Source organism: Trachurus japonicus, chromosome 2 (assembly GCF_045865225.1).
Source record: "Trachurus japonicus isolate A0001 chromosome 2, Traja_1.0".
Lineage (NCBI taxonomy): Eukaryota > Metazoa > Chordata > Actinopteri > Carangiformes > Carangidae > Trachurus > Trachurus japonicus.
In genome coordinates this window covers 9,205,746-9,230,510 of record NC_140908.1, presented here as the reverse complement: position 1 = coordinate 9,230,510, position 24,765 = coordinate 9,205,746, and the positions used below count along the sequence as shown (strand labels likewise).

The 24,765-nt window shown below is 41.7% G+C and overlaps 3 protein-coding genes across 4 annotated transcripts; 1 reads left to right on the top strand and 2 right to left on the bottom strand.

The window, feature by feature from the left end:
• Positions 1–792: 792 nt before the first annotated feature.
• LOC146990801 (cystathionine beta-synthase-like protein) lies at positions 793–10,731 on the bottom strand. Of its 2 annotated transcripts, XM_085799439.1 has the most exons (16): positions 10,624–10,731; positions 7,312–7,615; positions 6,557–6,663; positions 6,236–6,370; positions 6,032–6,111; positions 5,352–5,556; positions 5,175–5,266; positions 4,888–5,013; positions 4,695–4,779; positions 4,494–4,599; positions 4,152–4,229; positions 3,640–3,774; positions 3,414–3,522; positions 3,168–3,252; positions 2,838–2,927; positions 793–1,671 (listed from the first exon to the last, which is right to left on the bottom strand). In XM_085799439.1, the coding sequence occupies exons 2-16, from the start codon at positions 7,605–7,607 to the stop codon at positions 1,538–1,540; spliced, it is 1,863 nt and encodes a 620-aa protein (XP_085655565.1). In that variant the 5' UTR covers positions 7,608–7,615; positions 10,624–10,731; the 3' UTR covers positions 793–1,537. The 2 variants fall into 2 exon arrangements, with proteins under 2 accessions (XP_085655565.1, XP_085655574.1); XM_085799448.1 differs by lacking the exon at positions 2,838–2,927.
• A 1,167-nt stretch (positions 10,732–11,898) lies between these two features.
• LOC146990800 (splicing factor U2AF 35 kDa subunit-like) lies at positions 11,899–18,647 on the bottom strand. Its single transcript, XM_085799427.1, has 8 exons — positions 18,588–18,647; positions 16,670–16,757; positions 15,981–16,047; positions 14,181–14,230; positions 13,493–13,591; positions 13,243–13,376; positions 12,292–12,384; positions 11,899–12,206 (listed from the first exon to the last, which is right to left on the bottom strand). Exons 1-8 carry the CDS (start codon positions 18,629–18,631, stop codon positions 12,092–12,094), a joined length of 690 nt encoding a protein of 229 aa, XP_085655553.1. The 5' UTR covers positions 18,632–18,647; the 3' UTR covers positions 11,899–12,091.
• A 347-nt stretch (positions 18,648–18,994) lies between these two features.
• On the top strand, positions 18,995–23,774 carry LOC146990799 (uncharacterized). Its single transcript, XM_085799401.1, has 6 exons — positions 18,995–20,201; positions 21,345–21,674; positions 21,806–21,853; positions 22,005–22,130; positions 22,235–22,269; positions 22,359–23,774. The coding sequence occupies exons 1-6, from the start codon at positions 20,105–20,107 to the stop codon at positions 22,689–22,691; spliced, it is 969 nt and encodes a 322-aa protein (XP_085655527.1). The 5' UTR covers positions 18,995–20,104; the 3' UTR covers positions 22,692–23,774.
• The last annotated feature ends 991 nt before the right edge of the window (positions 23,775–24,765 follow it).

Genomic DNA, 24,765 nt, shown 5'->3' with positions numbered 1-24,765 from the left:
CACACCGCTGATCAAACGACTCGGCCCAATTATGCTCCGCCGATACGGTGCTACGAGGAGACCATTACATGCGCCACAAACCACATGGTGAAAACAAACAAACACAGCGCTAATGACTGTTAATATTTGCGTTCACTTCCCCCTTTTTTTTTTTTTTTTTTTTTTTTACAAATTGGGAAATGTTATTCATGCGCAGTGTAAAAAATATGCAATATGAATTAATCAAATCTAGAAACACAGTGGCCCCTAATTTAAAATTTAAAACAGAATATTTAGGGGCGCACACAATAAATTGACTTGCAAAGCAAATGTTCACATTTTCTTTTCATTCATGATCCTCACACACTAATGATTAGCCTGCCATCTGTAATGGAAGACTGCAGATTCTGAAATACTTATATTTTACAGTTGTTTAGGCAGGCCTAAATGTATGTCTTGAGAGTTAATGTTAATAGCCTTAAAATATTACATAAATAGCCTTAAAATATTACATTAAGAGTTAGCAACAATTTAGATCTGAGTAGAGGAAAAAGGGTAAGTTTTGGTTAAAAAAGAAAGAAAAGAAAACGAATAAGCAACAGAAACACACAAATGCTATATTTTCTGGTATAAAAATACCAGAGTAAAGCCCAAACTAAGTAAATTTCATTTTAATTAGTGAGTTTATATACTATATATAATGGTAGATATTAAAAAATACCTCCTCGCTCTTCAAGACTATGGGTCTGAAATGCAACTTTGTGATTTGTTATTGTCATATTTTCTTTCCAATAACTGGGGCGGCAGTTGTCAGACTTTCTTTTAAATTTTATTTAATCATACATACTCATAAAGGAAAGGTAACGAAATACAAAATGTTTCTCCTCGACACAGCCAAGCGTAAATAGTCTCTTTACAGTTAATTCACAGGCACTGTGTTGAAACAGAAGAGGGAAATAACACCAAATGATTTTTTCAATAGAAATCTGATCATACTCCACATGTATTTCTTTTTGTATACACATACACAAATGAAAAAGCAACACACAGTGAGCAACACTGGAAAGATCATATATACAGCAACTGGCTTCTTGTCAAAACTTGATAAATCAGATGAATGTGGATGATAGACCATTTTCTTATCACTACTGTTTGATTGGTACACAAGGCCGCAGTGAATCAATCATATTCCTTTCAGACGAATAGAACAGCAACACAGAGGCCTGTATTTAAAACCCTGATACAAAACAAAAAGCTCTCTATAAGTTACAAACTTACAAAAGATTTCTTTGAACACTACAAGCAGATAAGTCATAAATCAAATACCTCAAATAAGTAATAAAACAAAATAACTAAATGACAACATATATTGCTCATTTAAGACTTAAAACATAAAAAAAGAATCAATTTTTCTTACTGGAAAAAAATCTAACCTCAAACTAAAACTTCCTTTTTTTCTTTTTTTTTCAATCTTTCAGACACATCTAATCATCTTGTTTGTTTCTGTAGTGAATTAAATATACAATAGCGTCCTGCGTGTGTTTCAGTCTCTGCCAGCTCAGTTCAGCTCGTCAGTCGACTCCGACATCGATCGCTCCCTCCTTTCCCGTACTGTGACGAAGTTGAGCAGGTCGACGGCCGTCACCACCCCGAAAACCATCTGCTTCAGACTGGGGGAGCCGTCTGTCAAGTCTGGTGGAGGATGAGAAGGAACCGCAATGTTTTTATGCTGCTTTCATAATAACATCCAATTTTGTTAATCATTAATGATACTGAGTTGTATAAGTCTGTAAACATATTATGCAACTGGTAATAGTCTATTTTAGATGATAACCAAAAAAAGAGCAGCATTGGTTCATTTTTCTGGCCACTTGAGGGCAGCAGACTAAACAAAATTGCCTTATTGTCTCATATTAAGAATATTTAGACTAATTTTCACATCTAAAATAATATAAAGCCAGAATAGCATTCACTCTTGGTCATGTTTCTGTCCATGTGATGAGAATTTATGTCTAATATTCACTCTCTTTTCCCTCCACTGTGTCCACCTGCTAGTTACATTTATGCCAAACTATTTTAGTGCAGCTTGGGACAAAATCAGGCACATTTTGTCCATCTTTTTATTTTATTACTGGGCTCATAAAATCAATTACACAGCATTTAAAAGTCTGTCTGTGTCCGGCTTTGATCTGGCACTTAACAAAGGTCACTGTGTGTTCAACAGCTGCTTAAGAGACAAGGAAAAACATAAAACAGCTTGAGAATTTGTCCTTTACAGTTTCACAGACTTTAATTCAGAAATTCCTCAGTGTGTTGATGTGAAATGGGATTTCCTGAGTCTGTAGTTTGCTTATTTTTTATTAGCAATGTAAAAACACACTATGAAACTTGATTTGAGCTGCTTTTTAGGAATTTCAGTGCCTATTTAACTCTGTATTGACACACAGCCTGAAGGTTAGGTGTCGTGGACGGGACGAAAACACACAAACAGTCTTTGCGATGCTCGCTCTGCAGCTGGACTTTGACACTCGTGTATCAGAGAAGGATGAAAGCCGAGCCACTGAGCCAGACCAATGTTAGCTCAAAAATGTAGGTGTGGCAGCACGGCAGCAGTCAACAGAGTGTCCTTGAGAAAGACACTGACCTCGCATGTGTACACTCAGTTTGAGTTGTTGAGAATAACAACACCGATTGATTAATTTATATACGTATATGTACAGGTATATGAATATACCATACGTCATATATTAAAGGGGAAATATGCACATCTATGAAGCAGTGAATAACGTTATATATCATATATATGTGTTACGATGTGAATATTTGTGCAGTCTTATCTGTCATAAACAAGAGATTACAGGTTCCGTGTTGTGGTGCTGCAGAGATGAGAGCTGGGACACTGGAGTGGAGGTGCTGATCTTGCAAGGTTGGTTTTCGGCAAAGAGACGCTAGGTGGAAGGCAAAGAGCCTTTATTCTTATTAGTCTTAGCAATCATTTAATCACAATCACCCAGAAGCTGTTTAATAAATTAATGAGTTTATTAATAATTAAGGTAAAAAATCTTGCATAGTTCCCCTTTAAAGATATGATTGATTTATGCATCAATTTTTGTGTCTTTTTATGATGCTACCACAAGAGGGCGCCAAGGGTATGGCTCAAGTGTGTGTGTGTGTGTGTGTGTACTTACATTGGATCTGTTCATGTACCACCAGGGCAAAGTGGTCAGTCTCCAGAATGCGGGACAACTTTCCTAAGTTATCGGTCAGGCGGATCTGTGAATGAAAATGAAAGAACGTCTTGAGAGGTTGAGTTTCAGTTGGTTTACAGCCTCCCCAACCTGGGAGATGCTCCCCTGAACCAGTCTCCCTCATTGGCTGCTGCTGTCAGCCAATCAGAGGTAAGAACAGAGTAAAAAGAAGAGATGTTTACTGACCTGTTTGAACTGCTTGTAGAGCACTTTGCTGACGGGGTCCGACAGTCTGATCTTTCCTGCCAGGATGGAGGCCAACATGTTCCCCAAAGTCACCATGCCCAGGATTAACCTGTACGCACAAACACAAACACACACACTGGTTAGACCTTTGACACTGCAACAGGTGCAACACACACACACACACAGGTGCAGACTAGTGTTTCAGCTGTTCAGACGGAGCACTCACCCTGCCTCGTCCACCACCGGCGCCTGGTCGAAGCCCTTCTCCTTGAGGATTTTGATGGTTTTCTGGCAGGTGACGGTCGGCAGGACGGTGAGGGGGGCCGACAGGTTCAGACCCTGCAGCTTCAGGTTCCACCACCTGGCACCGGACACAGAGGAATGAGAGGGTTGAACACAAACACACATACTATATTCACACACAGGGCCGTTGTATAGGGGAGAAAGGTGATGATAATTCTAGGGGCCCAGCACCCAGTAGGGCCCCACAAAAAACCCCAGTAGTCTAATCTTTGTATGACTGAATTATTCTGCTTAGACCCTGACTAATACTCATAGTAATGCTGCATTAGCATCAAAACAAAGTAGGCTAAATAGAAAATGATAATACGTGTAGTCTAAGAAAAAAAGTGGAAAAGTCAGGGGCCCACTTTAGTATTCTTTCAGGGGGCCCAGAATTCCTAGCAATGGCCCTGTTCACACAGCACAAAATGTACAGAACAAACTAAACGGACATACCATGGTTTCTTCACCATGAGGTCCTCCTCCCTCAGGAAGCCTTTGTCTACCATCCACTTGTCACTCAGGAACTTGGACCTTGAGGGTGAGACAGAGTTGCATTGTGCTTTACTGACAACATACATACCACAACAAAGATACAAAGATACAAGAGGGAAACTAAACTCTAACAGCATTGCACGAAGGCCTTGAATAATTACACATTGTATTTTGTCCTTCGTTTGTTGCAGTTATTGTCATTTTTTCTGCTTGTTTTGACTCGAAGGGAGAACAAACCCCCACTCGGATCGGAAAATGACGAATGAATCAACACATCGTCTTGTTATTGGACGGGATTCTCACATGTAGTTGCGGATGGAGTCGGGCAGGATGACCACACAGCGCTGGCCCTCCTTCAGCTCCTTGGCGACGTTCACCGCTGCGGCCATGGCCGTCCCGGAGCTGCCCCCTGTTGGCGGGAAGCAGCGTTGTCGTTAGCTCACACTTCACATCACGCAGACATCTGGCGTTGGCAAGCATGCACCGCCACCGCGCAGCACTTACCGCACAGCAGGCCTTCCTCTCTGATCAGCATGCGAGACATGTTGAAGGACTCCTCGTCGTTGGACTTGTACCAGGCGTCGATCACCTGGGGGAAACGATACGAAACATTTTGCGATTAGCGGTTGTTGTGGGTCGGGTGAGAATAACAAAAAGAGAAGCGAGAGGGAATAAAATAAAAGTTCCTGGAACTCACTGATCTGTCGAGCACAGTGGGGATGAAGTCGTACCCGATGCCCTCTACCTCATACTGGGTCTTATCGGTCTTGTTAAGCTCGTCGGGCTCAGCCAGGATGGAGCCCTCTGGGTCGACTCCAACAATCTGCAGACAAATCACACCATTCATAAGTGGCTCAGCGGTTATCCCACTTCCTCAAGGAGCATGAAAATAATCACAAAAGCTTAACTTATGAGATTAGTTATAAGCTCAGAGAAAAAACACTTGACTTGTTCTCTTTGAATTCTGGGCGGAGAAAAACTTACTTTGATGTTGGGGCATCTTTCCTTCAGTTTGCGGGCGATGCCTGTGATGGTGCCGCCTGTGCCGGCCCCCGCCACCAGCATGTCGATTTTACCTGTCGGGAGAGTTCATTCAGGTTCAGACAAAGAAGTTGGTTTTATTTTGTGTGCTTTTTTATTTAGTGTTTCAGGTCTTCGTACCGTCGCACTGCTCCAGGATCTCCTCGGCCGTGGTGTCGTAGTGAGCCAGCGGGTTGCTGGGGTTACGGTACTGATCCAGGATGTGGGAGTTGGGGATCTCGTTCTTGAGGCGCCAGGCGACGCCCACGTGCGACTCCGGCGAATCGAAGCGGGCGCTGGTGGGCGTGCGGACGATCTCGGCTCCGAGAGCTCTCAGGACGTCCACCTGGGTGAGAGCAACAAAATAAAACATTAAAGGGATAGTTCAACATTTTGGCAAATTGGCCCATTGCCTTAATCCCTATAGTCATAGCAGTAGGTTCGTTACCTTTAATTGTCGGTGCAAGCTATTATTAAAATGGCGGAGCAGAGCCGTGAGCTGCTCAGAGCTACGCTACGGAGGCTAATGGGATTTCTTAGTTTACCTCATCAAACTCAATCCAACAACTCCAAAACACTCTGGTGGACAAGTTGTGACCTGCACATTCACCACGCTATGAGATAATAACAGAACGTTACGAGACGGAGTTGTTTTCGCCTCCGTAGTGTAGCTCGGAGCAGCTCACGGCTCTGCTCCGCCGTTCTAAAAGTAGCTTGCACCGACAATTAAAGGTAATGTAACACCACATTTACAAGAATGAAAGAGACACAAAAAGACTTGTGTGACCCCTGACAGAGGTGATAGTTTCATTTTCACTCACCTTCTCCATGCTCATTTTCTCAGGCATGACGATGATGCAGCGGTAGCCTTTTACAGCTGCAGCCAGGGCCAGTCCAATACCTAAACACAAGTTAACACACACACACATACAGGTTTTACATTACTTCGACTCAACATATTTAAAAAGCACCTCCCCCCGTAGCCTCACACACATTGCAGAGTACAAACACGTGCAGGCAATTACCAGTGTTTCCAGACGTGGGCTCGATAATAGTATCCCCAGGCTTCAGGATGCCGCTCCTCTCAGCGTCCTCCACCATGCGGAGGCTGATCCTGTCCTTGACGCTGCCGCCGGCGTTGAAGAATTCGCACTTTGCCACTAAAAAAAAGACACATTTGTAAAATATTTGCTTCAGGGTTACATTAAAAGCCCCTTTGGGAGAAATTATGCAATTGTCACATTGTTTCAAGTTTCCCAGGTGTGAATGAGTCAAATGTTACCAACAGTCACACCTTCTGCCTTATCTGAGTATGTGTCTTGGCTTGAGTGTTGGGTGTGACTCACGTAGTTCACATTTGAGTCCAAACGCTTTGGGGATCTTGTTGATGCGCACCAGGGGAGTGTCGCCGATCCTGTGCAGGATGTTGGGTAGGATGGTGGGGGTGAGGGATCTGGGAGGAGAGAGCGGAGGACACACTGTCACCGTCTGCGCACGTGGATTCACACGACGACACAATGGTTGTTTTTACTTGTTACGACCGCTGTGATGTAATATCGCACGAGCTGCCACTTGTTGCTTTCTCGCTTTTCAAAGAACAGGAATTTACGTGTCAACTGTCACTTCTCAGTTATTTGTCCCGACTGGTTTTCACCGGCTTAGACAAACTAAATAATAAAGCTGTCTATGCATTTAAATCCCACGCAAGCTTTTGTTGGTGAGGCAGTGAGAGAGATGATGACACGCTTTACAGTAAACGCTTTACCAGGTGAGCTACTGGCTTCCACTGCAAATCCAATCAATCAACCTAATTTGTAAAGCACTTTTCATTCAGATTAACACAGTTCAAAGAGCTGCGGATGAATGACAAGTGAAAAGGAAAAGGACACATCAAGTAATGAGATGAAATCAAATTTTTTAATTTGATTTAAAAAGATATAACACTAGCAGGAAAAAAAAATTTAAAGACCACATAAGAGAATAAAATGAAGTGACTGATGAGTCTAAGCCCGGCCTCAACAGCTCTCATGTCCATTACATCGCCTCAGTGGGCAATAGTTTCATATGTCATAACATCGGAGACTTGAAAAATGAGACTGACCTCGGGACTCGTGTGTGAGGAGAGTCGGAGTTCGTGGCCCCGAGCCTCCATGTGCAGCGGCTGGGAAGGTCGGGCCGGATCCATTTCCTCTCGGGAGAGGTGCTCTTTGTGCTGATCTGGATGGTCCGGGCCGTCTCCTCGCCGTCGCCGACCATGGGCAGCTTGTCCACCCCGTTGAGCGGGAAGGAGCCCTCCCGCAGTTTGGACTCTCCGTTGGTGTGGTTGAGCATTTTGGCAGCGTGGGGGCACACTGGGCCCTTCACAGGGGACTCTTTGGTTGAGGGAACTGACGGCATGGCTTACCCTGGAGAACACAGACAAACCAAGGTGACTGGTTGTAATGTGTAAAGAAATACTATCAACAAAGAAACAATTGAAGTGTATTGTAAATTTGTCTCCACCTGCAATGATGTATGATGCAATAAAAGCAGGACTTAGTGGAAAACAAACAGCGAACCACTCCTTTACTCATTTATTGCTGAGTCACGTTAGTGCCGGCAATGCTTTGTCATGCTAAGTTGTGGGTTTTAGCAATGCACTCGCTCTTTTTCCATCCTTTGCTGCACTGCGAGTTTTTTTTACACTTCATATTCAGTAATTTGCTTAGTCATGATGAGAAAATTGGTCAAGTGTATTCTGCTGCTGATGTAGAAACCACAACTGAGAAGTTATTACTCACTGTAGAAAAGGGAACAATGAGACTTCTTGGTAAAGACACATCACCAACGGACAGTGTGTCTTAGATTATCTTTGTTTGTGAATGTAAACCCAAAATGACCCAATCATTGGTTGTAAGTTAGCTTGTAAAAGTCACAAATGTATAACTAAATGTCAAACATTATCTTAAACTGAGGTTCAGCACTGCTCGGTTGTAAAGTAGCAGGGCTGTGAAGTGGGTAACTGACTGTTTACCCAGACAATCGGGTTATTAACTACACAATAAGCTAGCTGAGTTTATATGAGCCTCAGGACAGGAGAAGACAGTTCATCCCACAGTTTGCCAAATAATAAAGACTGGTCTGGCAGTAAACTAATAGTTTTAATCATCAGTGAAGCTTAAATGCCAAAACGTATCATCATCTCTTTATTATTATTGTTGTAGTAACCTGTATTGGGCCTTTTTCCTCCTTTGCTAGGTGTTTTAATGAACAATTTCTGCTTCATTTATTCTCAAATGATGATAATCTTGAACTAAAACTCTGCCTCCTCCCAGCTTTTAGCCCATCAACATCTCTGTTTGACTTGTTCCTACATCCATTAGGTTTCTCCACCATCCAGCTCATATGAACCTTCACTAATGCACAGTGCACACACCGGGGCCCAGCTGTTAAACCAGGGCCCCTCTTTGACTCCGGCCCGAGTTGGGACAATGTCCACACAGTAAACCATCCACGTCTTCTTAAGCAAACAGCTCTGCATGGGAGAGAAATCTGCTGTGGAGTTAGATAGGCTCTTTCAACTCCAGCAATCACTGACAGCTAAAAAAGAAGAAACTCCAACTTTTATCTATAGTTTTGTTTTGCTTATCTTTCATCAGCGACTATCTTTCACAAGTTGTTAAGTGTTAAACATCTGTTTCCTGCCCAGAACTAACACTTCACCCTGGCATCAGATGATCTCAACCACTAGTCATGCAGCTAATTAAAGTTACACTCGCTACAACCGCTGCGGTAAATGTGGGAAAGTGTAGGTGATACGTGGGTTCAACAGGGCAACCTGATCCTCCGTGAGAGCACATGCGGCACGGAGCCCAGAGTGCACTGCAGGCCAGGGAAGACTTGAAAGGGGATTTGACGAAGGAGAAACTTCAATTTGTTTAATATGCTGCACTTAAGCCAGAAATCCAATCCCCAAATACCTACCAGGACGAGGAAACACAGTGCCAAATCACCTGATCTGAGTCTGGCAACATCAAACCAAGCATAATGAAAAATCCTTGTAATATTCTTACCATATCAGACTTGGTTATCTGCTTAAGTAGTGACATTTATAATCTCTCTTGGTATGTCCGGAGCAGTACACCCCCCTATCTTTTTTTTTTTTTTTAATTCTATCTCAGCTTATTATAAAAAAAAAAATAGGCTCAAGTGTTGCTCAGATAACTGCTCCACCAGCAACAAACACAACCAAAGTATCAGCTGGTCACCGGCACAAGAAGAGCAAGCCTATAGATACCCACTCAGCCATAACAAATGGTGGGCCACATGTGAGCAGCAGGAATGTTGGCCGTAAAAACACACTGGACATGTACACCTAATAAAAAAAAAAAATCAACCTAATGATGATGGTGACCTTTAAACTTAGATGGAAATAACCACTTTCACCTTTATGTGGATGTTGGCAGGTCACAGCTATAAACTGATAATAATAAAAAATTGAAAAGCACATATCAATCAAAAATACTAATACTAGGCCTACTACTAAAATAATATTAATAAAGGGGCATCCCTTTTTAATTGAAAGTTTTAAAAAAAAAAAGGCAAACATTTCCTTCTTTCAGGCTCAAGTGTTTTGCGGGTTAAGAATGTGAAGATGACACCTTGAGCTCCCTTGGACAGTACTATTAGTATTTAATGCTGGTGTGTGATATTTTAAAGACTAAAGGATGAATGAACTAATCTGAAAAATATTTGATATTTGATACCAAATACCAAAAAGAATGGCTTTCAGTTTCGTATGTGGATTTCTGCTGCTTTTCTTGGCTATATTATATAATAAATGGCTAAATATGTTAAGCATCGTTAGGCGTAGGACCTTTAAACATAAGGCTCCAGCTCGAGGGGACACTGTGATGAACATATCAACATTAAATTGAGCGAATAATCGATATAATAGTGGGTCAATTGATGATCAGCCGCTGCCCTACAGATATTGCATCAGCAAACTGCTTGAACGCCTAATATAGAAATATAACAGAGCATCTACATGACAGCATTGATAATAAATAGCCTACAATATAAAACAACGACAAACAATACGAATTGCAAAGATGATTCAGCGCCGGAGGGATGGATGGAGAATAAAAACACAAAAAACAACGAAAACCCCTCTCGTAGTCACTGTCATTCATTTATAAAGAAATTAGACATTTTCCGTTTATTATCAGAGGGAAATAAGCAGGAAATGAACGAAAGTACACGCGCTGATAAACACCGCATCAAATATCTGCACTACGCAGTTTCAAGGTTGCATCAGACATCTGAACCACAGGAACCAAACGCGACAAAAAAAAAAAAAAACCCACGTGTTTTAAAGCGTCTCTTCTACATCTCTCCATCCATCGCTCCCTCCTTTAGTCTGACCCCCACTCACCTGAAGATTGAGATGCTGGGAGAAAAAAAAATGTGTAAGAAGAAAAAATAAATAGATCACTGCAGACTCCGATGCTCACGTCGACCCCTGAACACGGCACCTCGGAGTGAGCAGCCTCCCGACAAAGACAGCGGCTTTCGTGACGGAGCACGTGGACCAAACGGAGAGAGGGGCGTGGCCAAAGTTTCACGGTGGCCGCTCATTGGCTCCCGCGAGGGCGTCTGTTTGTTCCGCTCGACCAATCGCAGCGGAGATTTCTCAATAAGGGTTTGGGAAAAGGCTGTGGTAAAGTTGTCCGCACCATCTGTTTACCTTTTATTGACCAAACACACGCACCGCATGCTCTGCAGCGCATGTGACACGTTCAAGAACTTCTCAGGAGAAGCTGCCACAACCAAAATGTACATTAATCAGCAATAAAAAACGTGTTTTATGTTATTTAAGTTGGTCAGCATATCCTGGGATTATCATCATATCAAATATATTCAAATTAAATATACATATTTTCAGAAAAAGCTGTAATTCTGATAATTATTTAGGAACAAAAATAGATTTAAATACCAAGTAGATTTCTGTATTTCTTTTCTACCACTTCCACTTACTAACCACACTAGTAGTGTAGTTGAAAGCAGCATCCTGGCACAGCAGAGAGCAGATGCCACAAGCTGAGCCACACAGTCTCAGGTTTACTGCAGGGTTATTTGATTAATTGCAAATATGAAAGATAGAATATCAACTCATCTTCTCCCTGACTTACAGAGTACAACTTTAACTCTTTATGTTTTAAACCGTCCAAACTCTTTGTGTAATGCCCAGAAACAAATTCTGTTTCTTTCTTTTTTCTAATTTTATCAAATGACCTATTACATAAGTAACAAACAACTAACTGCTTCCAAAGAAAACAAAGGTGCAGAGCAGAAAGGCTCACACCACTGGCTGATTAAGCTTCGGTCAATATTGCATCAGTCACTATCAAAAAAAGAAACTGAAAAGCATGTAACGGAAAGAGGAAGTGTATTAGTTCCATTTGCAGCAGCGTAGTCCTGTTTCCATCTTATATTATTAATCTTACATTTAAAGGTTATTGGGGTCGATGCATTTAGAGATTTATGACCAAATGTTTCAGAGTTATAATCACAACCTTTATCAGGGTATTATTGAGCTTTTGGTGCCTTACTAATAAATAGACATCTATATTAGTACCTACTTCTGTTTTTAGCCTGATTAGCTTCCGTTCAAAGGAAATGTACCTATGTTATTTCAAACAAACGTTGCCAGAGTTACAAATCTGTTTTATTGAGAAAGCGACACAAGCTTGTCTTAAAAAAAGGAAATAAAAGAAAAAACACTTCCAACAATTCACCAAAAAAAAGAAAAAAAAAAAAAAAAGGAAATAACTTTGTCATCATCACTGCTGGGGTCAAGAGGGCGGGATTGTGGTGGGACAGTGGGGCAGTCTTGGCTTCTTTCAGAATCGCCCGGAGCGCTCCCGATCCCTCGACCTCTGCGGCGGCCTTTCGCGTTCCCTTCGTCGATCCCTGGAGCGGGAGCGTCGTTCCCGGGAACGCGAGCGAGAGCGGTGCCTGGTGGGAGAGAAAGTAAGAGTCATTTACAAAATTCAAAATGCCTCTTTGAGGAGAAACTTTTCGGCTTTGTAGATTTCCGCACCTTTTCCTGCGGCGGCCATACAACTCCCTTCGAAGTTCCCGCGATATGGGTTTCAGATGCATGAAATTGCAGAAGCCACCCCGGGTGCACTCTCTGTGGGAGAACAGTACATGCAGAGTTAAAAATTGCTGACACTGTATTTGGTGGAGCAGTGCCACAACGAAAAGGCTCTTAGTTACACATTCTGAGGGGCACGCCAGCACGCCAAAACATCTGATGATTTATCTCCCTCGTGTCCGTCCTATCGCTGGCAGAGCAAACAACCCCCGATCCAATGGAAAATCACTGAGACTCATAAAGGAGAGGAGCAGACGTTCCCTCACACTGTGCAAGGAGGACAAAGTTTATCACTGCTTTTACAAGAAAATGTGATAATTCCCACCGTGGCCATGCAGCTGGTAGGAGACCGGCGTCTTGTGGGAGGAAGGGAACACAGGAAAGAGTGGGGCTTCATACAGCTGAGGACATGTGGGTAAAAAATGAGCTCCTGGGTTCCTGTGTCCCTGATCTCTGGGGTTTTTCTCTGCTCTTTGCCCTGATGTCGGTTGATACTGTGCTTTACTGTTTCAATTAAATGAGCATAAACCAATTTTAACAGAGTAAAGCCTGGAGCTTTCAGGGCTCCACATACTGAGGCCTCGGGCCCTTTGCTTGGCCGCTCAGCTACAGGGTGAACTCTGAAGCTTAATGTCGGATTGTCTTGCTGGAGACATTCCTCCAAACTGCCTTTACCAAAGCCTGTGCAGTGTGCACACACAAGGTTTCATTTAAAACATGTCAAATATTCTAAATATTGCAATAAAGCAACCAGGTTATAATGTGATTAAGTCGTTCAAACATTTTTGGAGGTATCTTAAATGCTGATTGGATGTCGGCTTCAAGGGGACAGACTGTTTTCGGGAGTCTATGCATGAAAGAAGTGTGTGCATCGCATCTCCAGCTGTTACTCACCCCATTTCATACTGACGGCAGCAGGCTTCCCTGAAGTCAGTGACGGGGGAGAGCTCTGCGTGGATGGGTTGACCGTTGAACCAGCGGTTGTTCAGGTCCATGACCGCTTTCTCCGCGTCCTCCTCACGACGGAACTGCAACACACAGGACGGTTATTTCTATTTTATTTTTTAACAAGAGCTTCTGTTTAAAATCATGAAAAATAGCCTCTTTTTTATCAGTTTTATCAGTACAAAAAAGCATCTCCTACCTTAACGTAAACATTGCCCACGAGGTGGTCGCCCAAGTTATCGCACACGTTCATCTCCTCCACCTCTCCGTACTTCTCCTCCATCTCTGTGAACACCTCCTGTGTTGGAAATAAAGAGAGGAAAAGAATAATTCAACCAGTCCGACCGGTTCCTAAACTCTAACTTCTGTTAAATTTAGCTCTTGGTAACAAGGAAATCGGTAAGCCCAGCTAACCGACCTTCTGTGGGTGGTTTGTTACTGTAACACGTGTTGTGTACATGTGCAGTTGTTTTGCCAGTGAAGGTCTCACTCTCCTTGCCAAAACATTTTATACTTTACAGCCTTGTATTAAACGTTTCCACTGTGAGGAGTAATCCACAGCATTCCTTACATTTTATCTACCTTTCAAAACGCTGCACCTAAAAACATCCTGTCTCAACAACACAAGCTGGGACACAAAACTGCCACAGCCATGAAAACAGAAAATTGCCAATTTATCTGACTGAAAATCTTCCATGAGGGAACGCTGAGGTAAATTCCTGCTGCGTAAATATTGACTGCACTAATAAAGGACTCTGGATTCAGCATTTTGGCAATGACATGTTGCACCTTTTGGCAGCGCGAGCAAAGGCAGACCACACAGCTGTGACGTCATGTTGTGCAATTTTGTGGATAAACTCAAGTAACAGGCACAAAAGGTCGCTCACCTCGAAGAACTCGTCGTAGTGCTCCTGCATTTCCACATCGCTGACTGCGCCTAAAAAAATGTCAACATGGGGGGAGTCAGGGCGAAGCCGAACAGATGCTGGGATAAAAATCCTTAGAACGGACAAAACTAGGTGTAGTTACATAGCGTGGTGCTTTCTTGCAAACACAGATTCTGTATGTTGATGGATGCTACGAAAACAGCCTGTTCTCGCTTGTGGCAATTCGACCTATTTCACAGAAGCAAAGTAGAAAAACTACAGCTGACCCCTCTTAGTTTGCACAGTTTACTTTACAGTGAAATTTACCAATGGTTCACCTTTTTTTTTTTTTGTGCAACTGCATGGACAGTATGTGCGGAGGGGCTATGACGTAAAAACACATGATATTTGTGTGACCTCATGGCTATACATGAAGGAGGGCGTTGAGGACAGTATGAATCAGAGTAAAAAACTTGAAACTGTTCTGTGAAAGCGTAAAGGGAAGAGCAGAGGGGAAGTCCGTTAATCGTAGCTCTTGAGCCTCGTTACGGATCTGAAACCAAAGCTCATCTGTGCACATTATTACTGTACCACACTGACTCAGGTTCTCTTGACTTAGGCCAGGAAAACATGCAAAGCAGCATGAGGCCGGTTATACTAACTCCAGGAAATGGCATGAGGCGTTAGACGTCCTTGGAGGACACATATTCCTACGCTAAGCCAGATTAATGTGGGGAGGTGTGACACAGAAAAATTCAGGTGGTCGGTGCTGGAGGGTCCTGCAGATGAAAGGAGAACTTACAGTGTAAACCATCAGCAGACTGGGCAGAGTTTTCAAGGTTATGAAGGTAAATGTTCAAGAGGGAAATGGTCTGAAATACAAAACGTAAACTTCTGTGATATAAATCCAACCAAATATAGAGCTGGGGAGGAAAAAGATGTGATTAGATATTTAGGAAATTGCACTAAGTTCCAGCTAATTATGTGACGGGCTAAGCTGCATTCACAAGCATCTCAGAAACAACCGCCTAACTGTTTTGTAGCTCACTTACAAAGGTCTAAGCATATGTTTTAACCCACTTTTATTTTTTTTAAATATCAAAAGTAGGTAACAATTTCAGGCTGCACAGTCTGGCTATAATTCCCACTGCACGATGTTGATGTAGTTTAGCTTGAAAAGGTTGTGAATTGAAGTGAAGCTGAATGGAGTTGAATGATCCCAATAGACAGAGCAGCTCTGGCAATAACATTGCAGGCAGTTATAATACAAAAAGAAATGGATCAAAGCTAAATTAAGACTGGGATTGTTCTTTAAATTGTCTGCAGGAACCTTAAAATTTAGTTTTCAGAACATTAACCCTTTCAGGTTAAAAGTGTTGATATGAAACAGTCATAAGAAATTGTTTTATATCAACCGCAGAGTAAAATGTTTAAATGCAAAGACCTCTAATCACACACCTACCTGTGTAAAAGGCTCTGCTTCAGCTCTACTAGGCTGGACTCTGCATATTTAATGAACACACACCTTACATACACACTCCTCATTGGTCTAGCACAGTAAGCACAGCCTGTGAGTACTGTTCATTTTGTTTGTGTAGTGGCATCACTGCACTGCACTGCACTGTCACGTGAGCTTCAGATACTCAAGGCTGAAAAACAGATTGCCACAAGCAGGCGTTTGTGCGTGGTGTTAAGTTTCAGCTGATAACAGGTGAATGACTATTTGGGGTGGGGTACTCGGGAGATAACGGGGGTGTCTGTCCAGGCTAACAGGGCTGAAGCAGCGCCTCACATCTACTTTTATTTATTTTTCCGACTTACAGCGAGAAGCGTCGGCAGTCTGTGCACTGTTCTGAGGATTACGGTAGATGTTCTGAATCAGGATGGTCTGTTAGAGGAAAGGAAAGAAAGATATGTGGTCAGACAGGACTGTTTGGTGATCATATTTTAGTTTGTTTATATTTTCTGACTGTCATGCAGCCACAACAGTCCTTGAATCTGAAGAAAATAGAGCCATGATTGTGACATATCAGGTCAGCTGTAGTGCATCTTTAGGTTAAGCTCATTATGGCTTTAAATCCTCATTAACCTAAAGCTATAGTGGTTTGTAAACTGGCCTGTGTTGCAGAGTCAGCATTTGTGTGTCACATACACATAAGATTGTTATAGTTTCATTAATGCATGCTTAAACAAAAATTGTTGGAGCAATTCATAATGGTAAAACATGGGAATTACAAGAGAGAGAAACTACAAAACTGACAGGACATGTTTTTTTTTAACACAAGTGACACATTAAACAAAAACTTGTAATGGGTGGAGCAATTTGATTGTGTCTGTGTGGCTCTGCCAACTGGTCGAGTTGGAACAATCTCCTCTTCTGTTCCTGCGTTACAGCATTGAAACATGGCCAGAAGTTTTTTAGCAGCAAAAAAAACAAAAAAAAAAGTGAGGACACAGAGTCCAAAATCTAAAGAAGCAATGCCTCTCAATCACAGCTGTCACATCCTCACCTGGCTGAAGGTTGGTTTGTTGTGCAATCTTGAGCAGCGGTCTCCATGTCTGCACGCTCCAATTTTAAAATAGAAGGAACAATTGACCCTGGAAAACAAAGAGTCATAGTGTCATCATAGGTGTCTTTGCACATAAGAACAGAGAAACAGCTCGAGTGCTGTGTTTTTAATAGTTTGTGGACAAAAATGCATTGAGAACAATGGGCACAAACTTGCAAATGGGACATGTTGGCTGTTATGTAATAAGAAAAACTGCAATCAGGTAGATCACTCAAAACAAACCAGACCAGGAGTAACGATAATACAACAGGTATGATGAAAATTACCGATCATTATCACAGGAAACAAGTTATCATTTCAAAATGACTGTTTACATGTCCAAGAGCTGCGCTGCATGTGTAAACGTCTTCACCTAACTTAGGAGTCCTGATTCACACTATGATGATTGGAAAGAACAACATTATATATTATAATCGTGATCATTGTTCAACAGATTTCTTATGCGTAATGTAAACCTTATATCCCAAAAATACTTAAACATGTTTTACTACTTTGAATCTAACCAAATGTCAAATAATGTCCTTTGTCTTTAGTTATATTTAGTTTAATAGACTTATCACAATAAACACTCTGTTTTGCTCTTGACTAAGATTTGATTTCAAACGATCTCTAGGACCCACAGGATGTTATCCCTCCAAAGTTAATCACATTATGGCACTTTAAGCACAATTTTCAGATGATTATGTAATTTTTAATATTTACTACAGCTCAAAAGCAAGGGTGTAACTTTACTCTCTGCCCATAGACATTTTTTTGTAAAGCAAGAATGCAAGGAAGAGTGCAAAATCATTAACTTTGGCATTCCCATATTTATTACAGTAGTAAAAGGTATTTCAGTCATTTACCACCATTATTGTAATTTATTTTGTTTTGTTGTTAATCGGTTGTGGTGATCAACACGTTTATTCTAACAGGATTAAATGCTTGTTATTAATGAATCATAACACCATTGGCCACCGTAGCTATTTCTTACCAGGCAGATGAACTAACTGTTCTGATTTAGGCAGCTACGAATGAACATAACACACCACACCTTGTCATTAATACAATGTAAAGACCAAATTTGATTCAGAGAGAAAAGCTGATCAGTTCTCAGTAGGTAGGTAAATCCTACCAGTGCATTTCTGTAGCATCCTCTCCTAACTTTACCTCCACATAGCAACCTATCAACCAACTAACTTATGACAACAATTCGCTTTCCAACTCAATGATATGACTATTACCTCCTTTGGACTGTTGTTTTTTTGTCCTTTTATATGATGAACCAACTATTAAAAATGTTTGTTTGGCTTGTGGCTGTTTTCATTATGTTTCTGAGCAGATTACGGGCTTAACCACTTATGACCGGTTATATTGGCTGGATTTGGTTTTGTCCGGGGGGTTATAACCTCTCTGACCCCCACCCCATAAATCACGCCCTTCCTCAGAAGTATAAGATGCTATTTTGCTGCACTCCACCGGTAAAAAGGAAAACAAAACAATCCGCCTGAGCGGTGTAGCGTCTCTGCTAACAAACTCGTTTATTAGACCAACTTAAGCGTAACCGGGCTGTTAAATAAGGTATAAAACATGCTTCAAACGTTTATTCGTGCACCAAAAAACTAGTGAACATTTTGTAAATTCAAACATTTTGGCGCAAACTAACAACACCCACTAGCAGCAGGTTAGCTCGCTGTCTTCATGAGTTTCATTCAACGCGTTAGCTTCCTCTTGCTAACGTAAGGTTTACGAAGACGTTACGCGGCGCTGCGGCCACAAACTGAGCGCCGCCGGGAGTGGAAGAGAGCCGCTGCAAACCAAGTTACTGTAAAACTACTCATTTTCGCGACTATTGTGCTAAATATGGAATAAAACTTACTTGTCTTTCTCTGTGCCGAAAATGGATGCCAGGTATTCCGCCATTTTCGGCCCGTCGGAAGCGTAAGGATGTACGTCATCACGTAAAGTCAGGAGGACTGCGCAGTCGTCACCACCGGGGACCAAACATCCATGTCAGCCACCGGCGACTTGCCTGCACTGACCGTGAACGCCTCACGTCGGTGCTGTCGCTCCAGGGGAAAACAAACCTTCCAACAATAGTTTTCTTTGAAATATTCAACTTTGGTTATTTGCCCCCAAACTACTCAGTTTTCACTTAATTAGCAGGCTACATAACAAGAGGTGAGTTTTCCCAGTGGTGCAAATAATGACTTTTATCAGATTTGTGGTAGTCTACTTTACTTGTAGGCCTACTTGCAGATGTATAAACTACTCAGAATAAAAGTAGGCTAGATAAAATTGGCTAAATATTAATAAAAGTAGTCATGACACTGAATATATTGACACAATAACACTCTTAAAATAGCCATTTTGTGTAATTCTTCTTTTATAATAACAACAATTATTATATCCACCTGTTATCCACAGTTTCTAGATGTGAATATTATTAATTCCCCTCTCTTGTTTTACACATCAATGTTGAAATATATTGAAGTAGTACTAGCCACTGCAATTATAACAGTAATTTGTATGAAAATGCAACATATTGCATTAAACTTGTGTTAGTAGGCCTACTTTCCCTTCAGTGTGCATATTTATGTATATATATATATAGTGCATTTCCCATAATATAGCTCAATTGCATGAAAGCTGACATCATAAACAAAGTCTATAAACAGCGCTTACTGTAACATGCAGTCTAACCTTGATTTGCTCTGAGGCGGCATTAGCCCCAGACAGATAAGCAAACCACAGGCTATTGGTGTTGCCTGATATCGACCACACACACACTTCAACAGGGTGGTCATTAAAGCTCAAGAGGCCACAACGTCCTCCATCTGCTCATCAGTGCACAGTCTTATCCTCCACGGAAACCACACGACTGTGCACAGAGCCACACAAGCTTGCAGGAGATGCAGACTGCGGAGATGAAAGGAAGGGAGAGGGGAGAGGAAGTGAGCTTGAAGAGGCTGAACCACAGCAGCTGAGAAAAAGTAATGACAAGATGTTAAGGTGCGCACACTGAAACAAGACTCGGAAATGAAGAGAGAGGGTGAGAGGGTGAGATTGTAGTAAAACATCACATCTCTGCTCTTGACATCTTAGCAGCTTCAGCACCTGAAACTCTGGGAACCCCCCCTCTGTTTTGAGATGTTTCACCACATTGGACTTGCAGCACTTGCAGAATCAAGACCACCCACTGTCTCATGTTCACCTCCACTGCATTCGCCGCCCCTATTTTCGGGGGGAAACAGACAGGGGTAGGACAGGAGCAGGCAGACACAAGAGAAAGAGGAAGCAGTACGGTGGTTAACATCAGCGCTTCTCTATTTTGCACATTAAAATTAAGATGTGCTTGGAGGAACATCTCCTACTTGGATTGTCCGTGAGTGGAAGATGACAGGAGGTGTCCCCATCATGAGACCTCACCGCTGCTGGACCGTCCTGCAGTTGTCCATCTTGGCACTGCTGGTTCTTGCCTCAAACGCTGACAGTAAGTGACTTTTTCTTGCATATTGTGCCATCTCAGTATTTATGTGGTGTTACCTTTTCCTGTCTGTGCTGTGTCAAATCAGCTCTTTGGACTAAAAACTCAGCTCTTTTTTTTAATTTCATCTATGTAACCACTCCCCAATCTCTCTGGTAGAAGAGCGAGGCCTTTTTTCTGTGGAGGTCATGAACTCTTAAAGTGTATGAATCTCTCTGGGCTCGGTGTCCACAGTGGATTCAGGTTTTAAAAGACCTCAAAACACCATCGGCTCAGTTTGGTGTAAAAGCTTAAACAGATAGCGGCTATACTGTAGGTCTATCGGCCACAAATCTGCTGTAAAAGCATCACATAAAAAGTGCGGAAGCTTCACTATGACAAGAAAATGGAGATACATATTCCTCATTTTCAAAAAGCTTCTTACAGTTAATTTCTTCTCAAACAGGAGACAATTTACAGAGCCTGAAAATATTTCAGAAAAACCAAGTCAAGAATTTATTTTCCCAGAGTTCATTCGGTTTATATTATTTTTCCTTTTGAGATACAAAACACTTATGTAATTATTCTTCACACCCTCTGACCACAGTGTCATTCATGTATTTATATCTATTCTGTGGTTTTCTTGCCTGTTGCTCTGTGGTTCAATGGCAGTGGTATTACTTAATGACGGCTCGGTGTGGGACAGTGGCCCACCAATATGAATTTCCAAAATATTTAATGCTATTAAATCATTATTATCCTTGTTGTTAACACCAGATATGTCATTTACATTAAATCTTTATAACCACTAGTCAAATTTTTTTTATGGTCAAACCTACACATGCAGCTTTAAAGTTCCCCATGGGACAGTCTACTTCAGGTGGAGCTTACTCTCGCTTCCTGCATTTGCTGGATCTTGTGCAAATTGTCTAAGGACTAAAATGTCACCAAGTGATTTATTTCCCGTGTGTTTAGTTAGTTTTGTAGTTTCATTTTTACCCCTGTTAATCCTATGTGGTCTTACTACGTGGAACTTGAACAATCTTACTAAGAGCGGTATGAGGCTAATGTATCACATAGGCTACAGTATATTGTCCCTATTATAACAACTCACATTATTCACTTTGTATTATGTGAACACGATAGATAATGTTGTTGTTTCGCCTGCAGGTCCAGACTCAGACTGTGATGCAGTTATTGAAGTGCGTCGCCACACAGTTTACAAGGCCTTCCTTGGACACAATCTTATCATTAACTGCACTGTTGGTTTCTGTACAAGCTCAAAACCAACAATGTCCTGGTTTAAACTCTGCGTGAATGGAACCTATGTCCGTGTTAATGTGAGCAGTAGCAGTCACATGACAACAGATTGGGAAGATTTAAGCCCTGGTAAAGGGATATTATATTTGATCTTTAAAAAAGTGGTCATCAACGACTCAGGTCTGTATCGGTGTCGAAGTGGAAATGATGTGAGTCACAGCATCAACGTCTCTGTTAAAGGTGAGTGAAACTTCTTCAACAGTCTATACATAACATTTGTTCCCACTATGGAGCTTGAGAACAGATGCAGCTTTCAGCACTTCTACTGTATGTCACATCAGTAAGACAATAAACCTGTGTTTTTTTTATAGGTAATGGTGAATTTACCACCGTTGCAGTGGAGAATTACACAAGAAAAGGTTATTGATAAGACTTTGTAGTGACGTTTTTAATACACCTGCTTTTTGCTGAACATTTGTTTTGCCTATGTTACTTATATACAGTATTTACATAGAGTAGTATCCAATGTAAACACATTCATATTAAGTCAAGCTACTTGTTATGTTGCAGTTGAGTCGACTTCTACAACTGATTTAAACGATATACTGGTGTACTATGTGTACCCTGCTGCTGGGATTCTGACATTTGTCATCTTAGTGATCGTTATATCCATCATATCAATGCGAGGATGTAAAGGTGAGATGATTTGACTTTTGCAATTATGTAATTTTTTTTAATTCCAAGATGAAAGTAATATGAGAACATAAAATAATGACTCATTTCACCCCCAACTCATGCAGGTAAATCAAGTAAAGAGCAACCAGCAGAAAACCAGGTAAGCAAAGAAAAATGTATATTTGATAAATCAGATTTGTATTCCTTCAAACCTTTTCATGCAATATGTTTTTTTATGGATGTTTGTAGTACATGGAGATCCCCATGTTGGAGCAGGGCTTCCCACATGTCAGCCTGCAGGCCTCGCCAAGGCAAAGCCCCTCCGCCCCGCCGTCCCGGAGGTCCACCCGGAAGCAGAGACCGTCCTCGCAGCCCAACGGGACACCGGGAGACAACGAGGTTCTTTACAGCAGGGTGAAGGACGGCAGAGAGCGACGGAGGAACGCGGCGGAGGAGGTGGAGGAAGGGGGGTCTGTCGTGTACGCTGCACTCAACCACCAGCAGCCAGCGGGGGCTCCTGCGCCTCGACCACGGAGGAGGGAGGAGGATTTCTCAGAGTACGCAGCTATTCGCGTGGCTTAAAGACCTCAGGAAGTGATGGGGCTGAATCTCAAAATAATTTCAGATCAAGTGGAGAGACAGATTCATCCTAGAGGAGCACGGGAAGCTGATTAAACAAAGATGCAAGGACGAACTCACAGAGAGGATTACAGACACAACATGAGGAGGAACTACTAAGATTTCCATCAAAGACATTTGGTCCATCCTTTAGATCCCTCAAACACACTGGTTCTTTCTTTTCTATTGAATGCAACTGCAACTCACACCCAAACATGACTGAAAGGGAACCAAAGAAAGGCAGTGAAACTTTGAGTTCCGTTGTAAGAGGGAAGAAAGACATAGAAGACGTCAGACTGGAGGTAAACAGCATGGGAAAGTCCAAAGGTAGCACTATGTGTTACCAGAATTGTATGTAACTTTTCAGGACTCACGCAAACTGTCTGGTGCAGTTTTCACCGTACATGAAAACTGTCCGGTGGCGTTGCACATCTGTGACTTGAATTTACTCCTTTGTGATAACAGTAATGGTTTCACAACTGTACACTCTGTCTCTTTGTGCATTTTCAGACTAAATGAATGACTAATGAGCTTTTTTTTTTGTAAAGATGTGCTCCACAAACCTTTAGAGTGATTGTCTGTGTTGGGGAATGTAATTATTATCTGATCATGTTGTGCAATCGATTAACACACTGTCTGTCCGTGATTTAAAAGATTATATGATATATGTAAACGCCGACTCACTCTTGCACTTTATTTCCCATTAATCCACCAAAGTATCTGTTCTGTTAACAAAAACATGTAGCCTGAGCGTGTGTGCTTCATCCGTCCATCAAAAACAGGAAGTAGAAGTCGACCACATGCCTGTGCAGTGGTATGTAGAGCACACCTAAAGTAATAGTTGTTTGACAGAAGAGGAGCTGCGTCTTCAAACGTTCCCACCATGAGATCTAACTCCTGCCGGACCATCCTCCATGTTTCCATCATGGCGTTGCTCATTGGGACTCTGGAAGCTGATAGTAAGTTAAAGTTTTGTTGTTTTTTTTAGTTTATAAATCGCTCTCTATCAGTCTGCGCAGCTCTTTGTTTCTCTGACGCTCTGAGTGTATTCACCAATATATCAATCACATCGATTTGTTTGTTTTTGCCAATTTAAAGGTCATTAAAAAACTGAATATGTTTCAGACATGCCCATATGACTCATGTAAATCCAGAAAAGAGTACTGGACATTTGCATGGACGCAACAGTGCAACAGAATAAAATCCACCAAATACTGGTCCTGATTTCTGTTCGTTTGCACCGCTGGAGGGTTTTTATATAAGTGTGTGATCATATCATATCATATCATACGGTATATGAATGGTTTTACTCCAGTTCTTCAAAAAATGGAGATAAGAGAGCAGATCTTTCACCTGGAATAAGCAGAACTCCCTCTGAAGTCTCATCTGTTCGGTTTGAGTCCAAATCAGTGAAGCATGTCTCCTGAGAAGAGATTAAACCAAAATTATTGTATCTTTTACATTTAATGAAGTAGAACAGCACTGGTTTCTTATCTGCGTTGATGGAAAATTTGACACTGTTCGCTTCTGTGCAGCCAATCAAATCCCTTCATTTCATACCATATATGGGGAGAGAAGTGTGTGTTGTGAAAACCACAAAAGCCACACAATGAACAACAGAGAGACTGGCTCTCTGGTTAATGTGTTAATTTACTCACAATTATGAACGATAATGTCTTGTCTTGCACTATACAGTGTGTGAATGGGTGAATGCGATGTATGATGTAAAAGCGCTTTGGGTATCGTTGCAGGTATAGTCAAGTGCTATATAAATACAGACCATTTACCATTTGTACAAGTGTCATTAAATATCTTGCAAGTGGTGGGATGTCAGTTTATCTCAGATGACTGAATGTGACTTCAAACCTTGATCTTGGCCTAAACTGTGAACCTGACCAAACTGTATCTGATCTGAAGATGAGGAAATGATCAGAAGGTCAGAGCCTACAAAGCTGACCAGTTTGATGGCCACAGGTGCAGCTGAGGAAACAGATTTTTCTTTCCTGTGATCTCATTAATTTCTCTCATTCCTACAAGT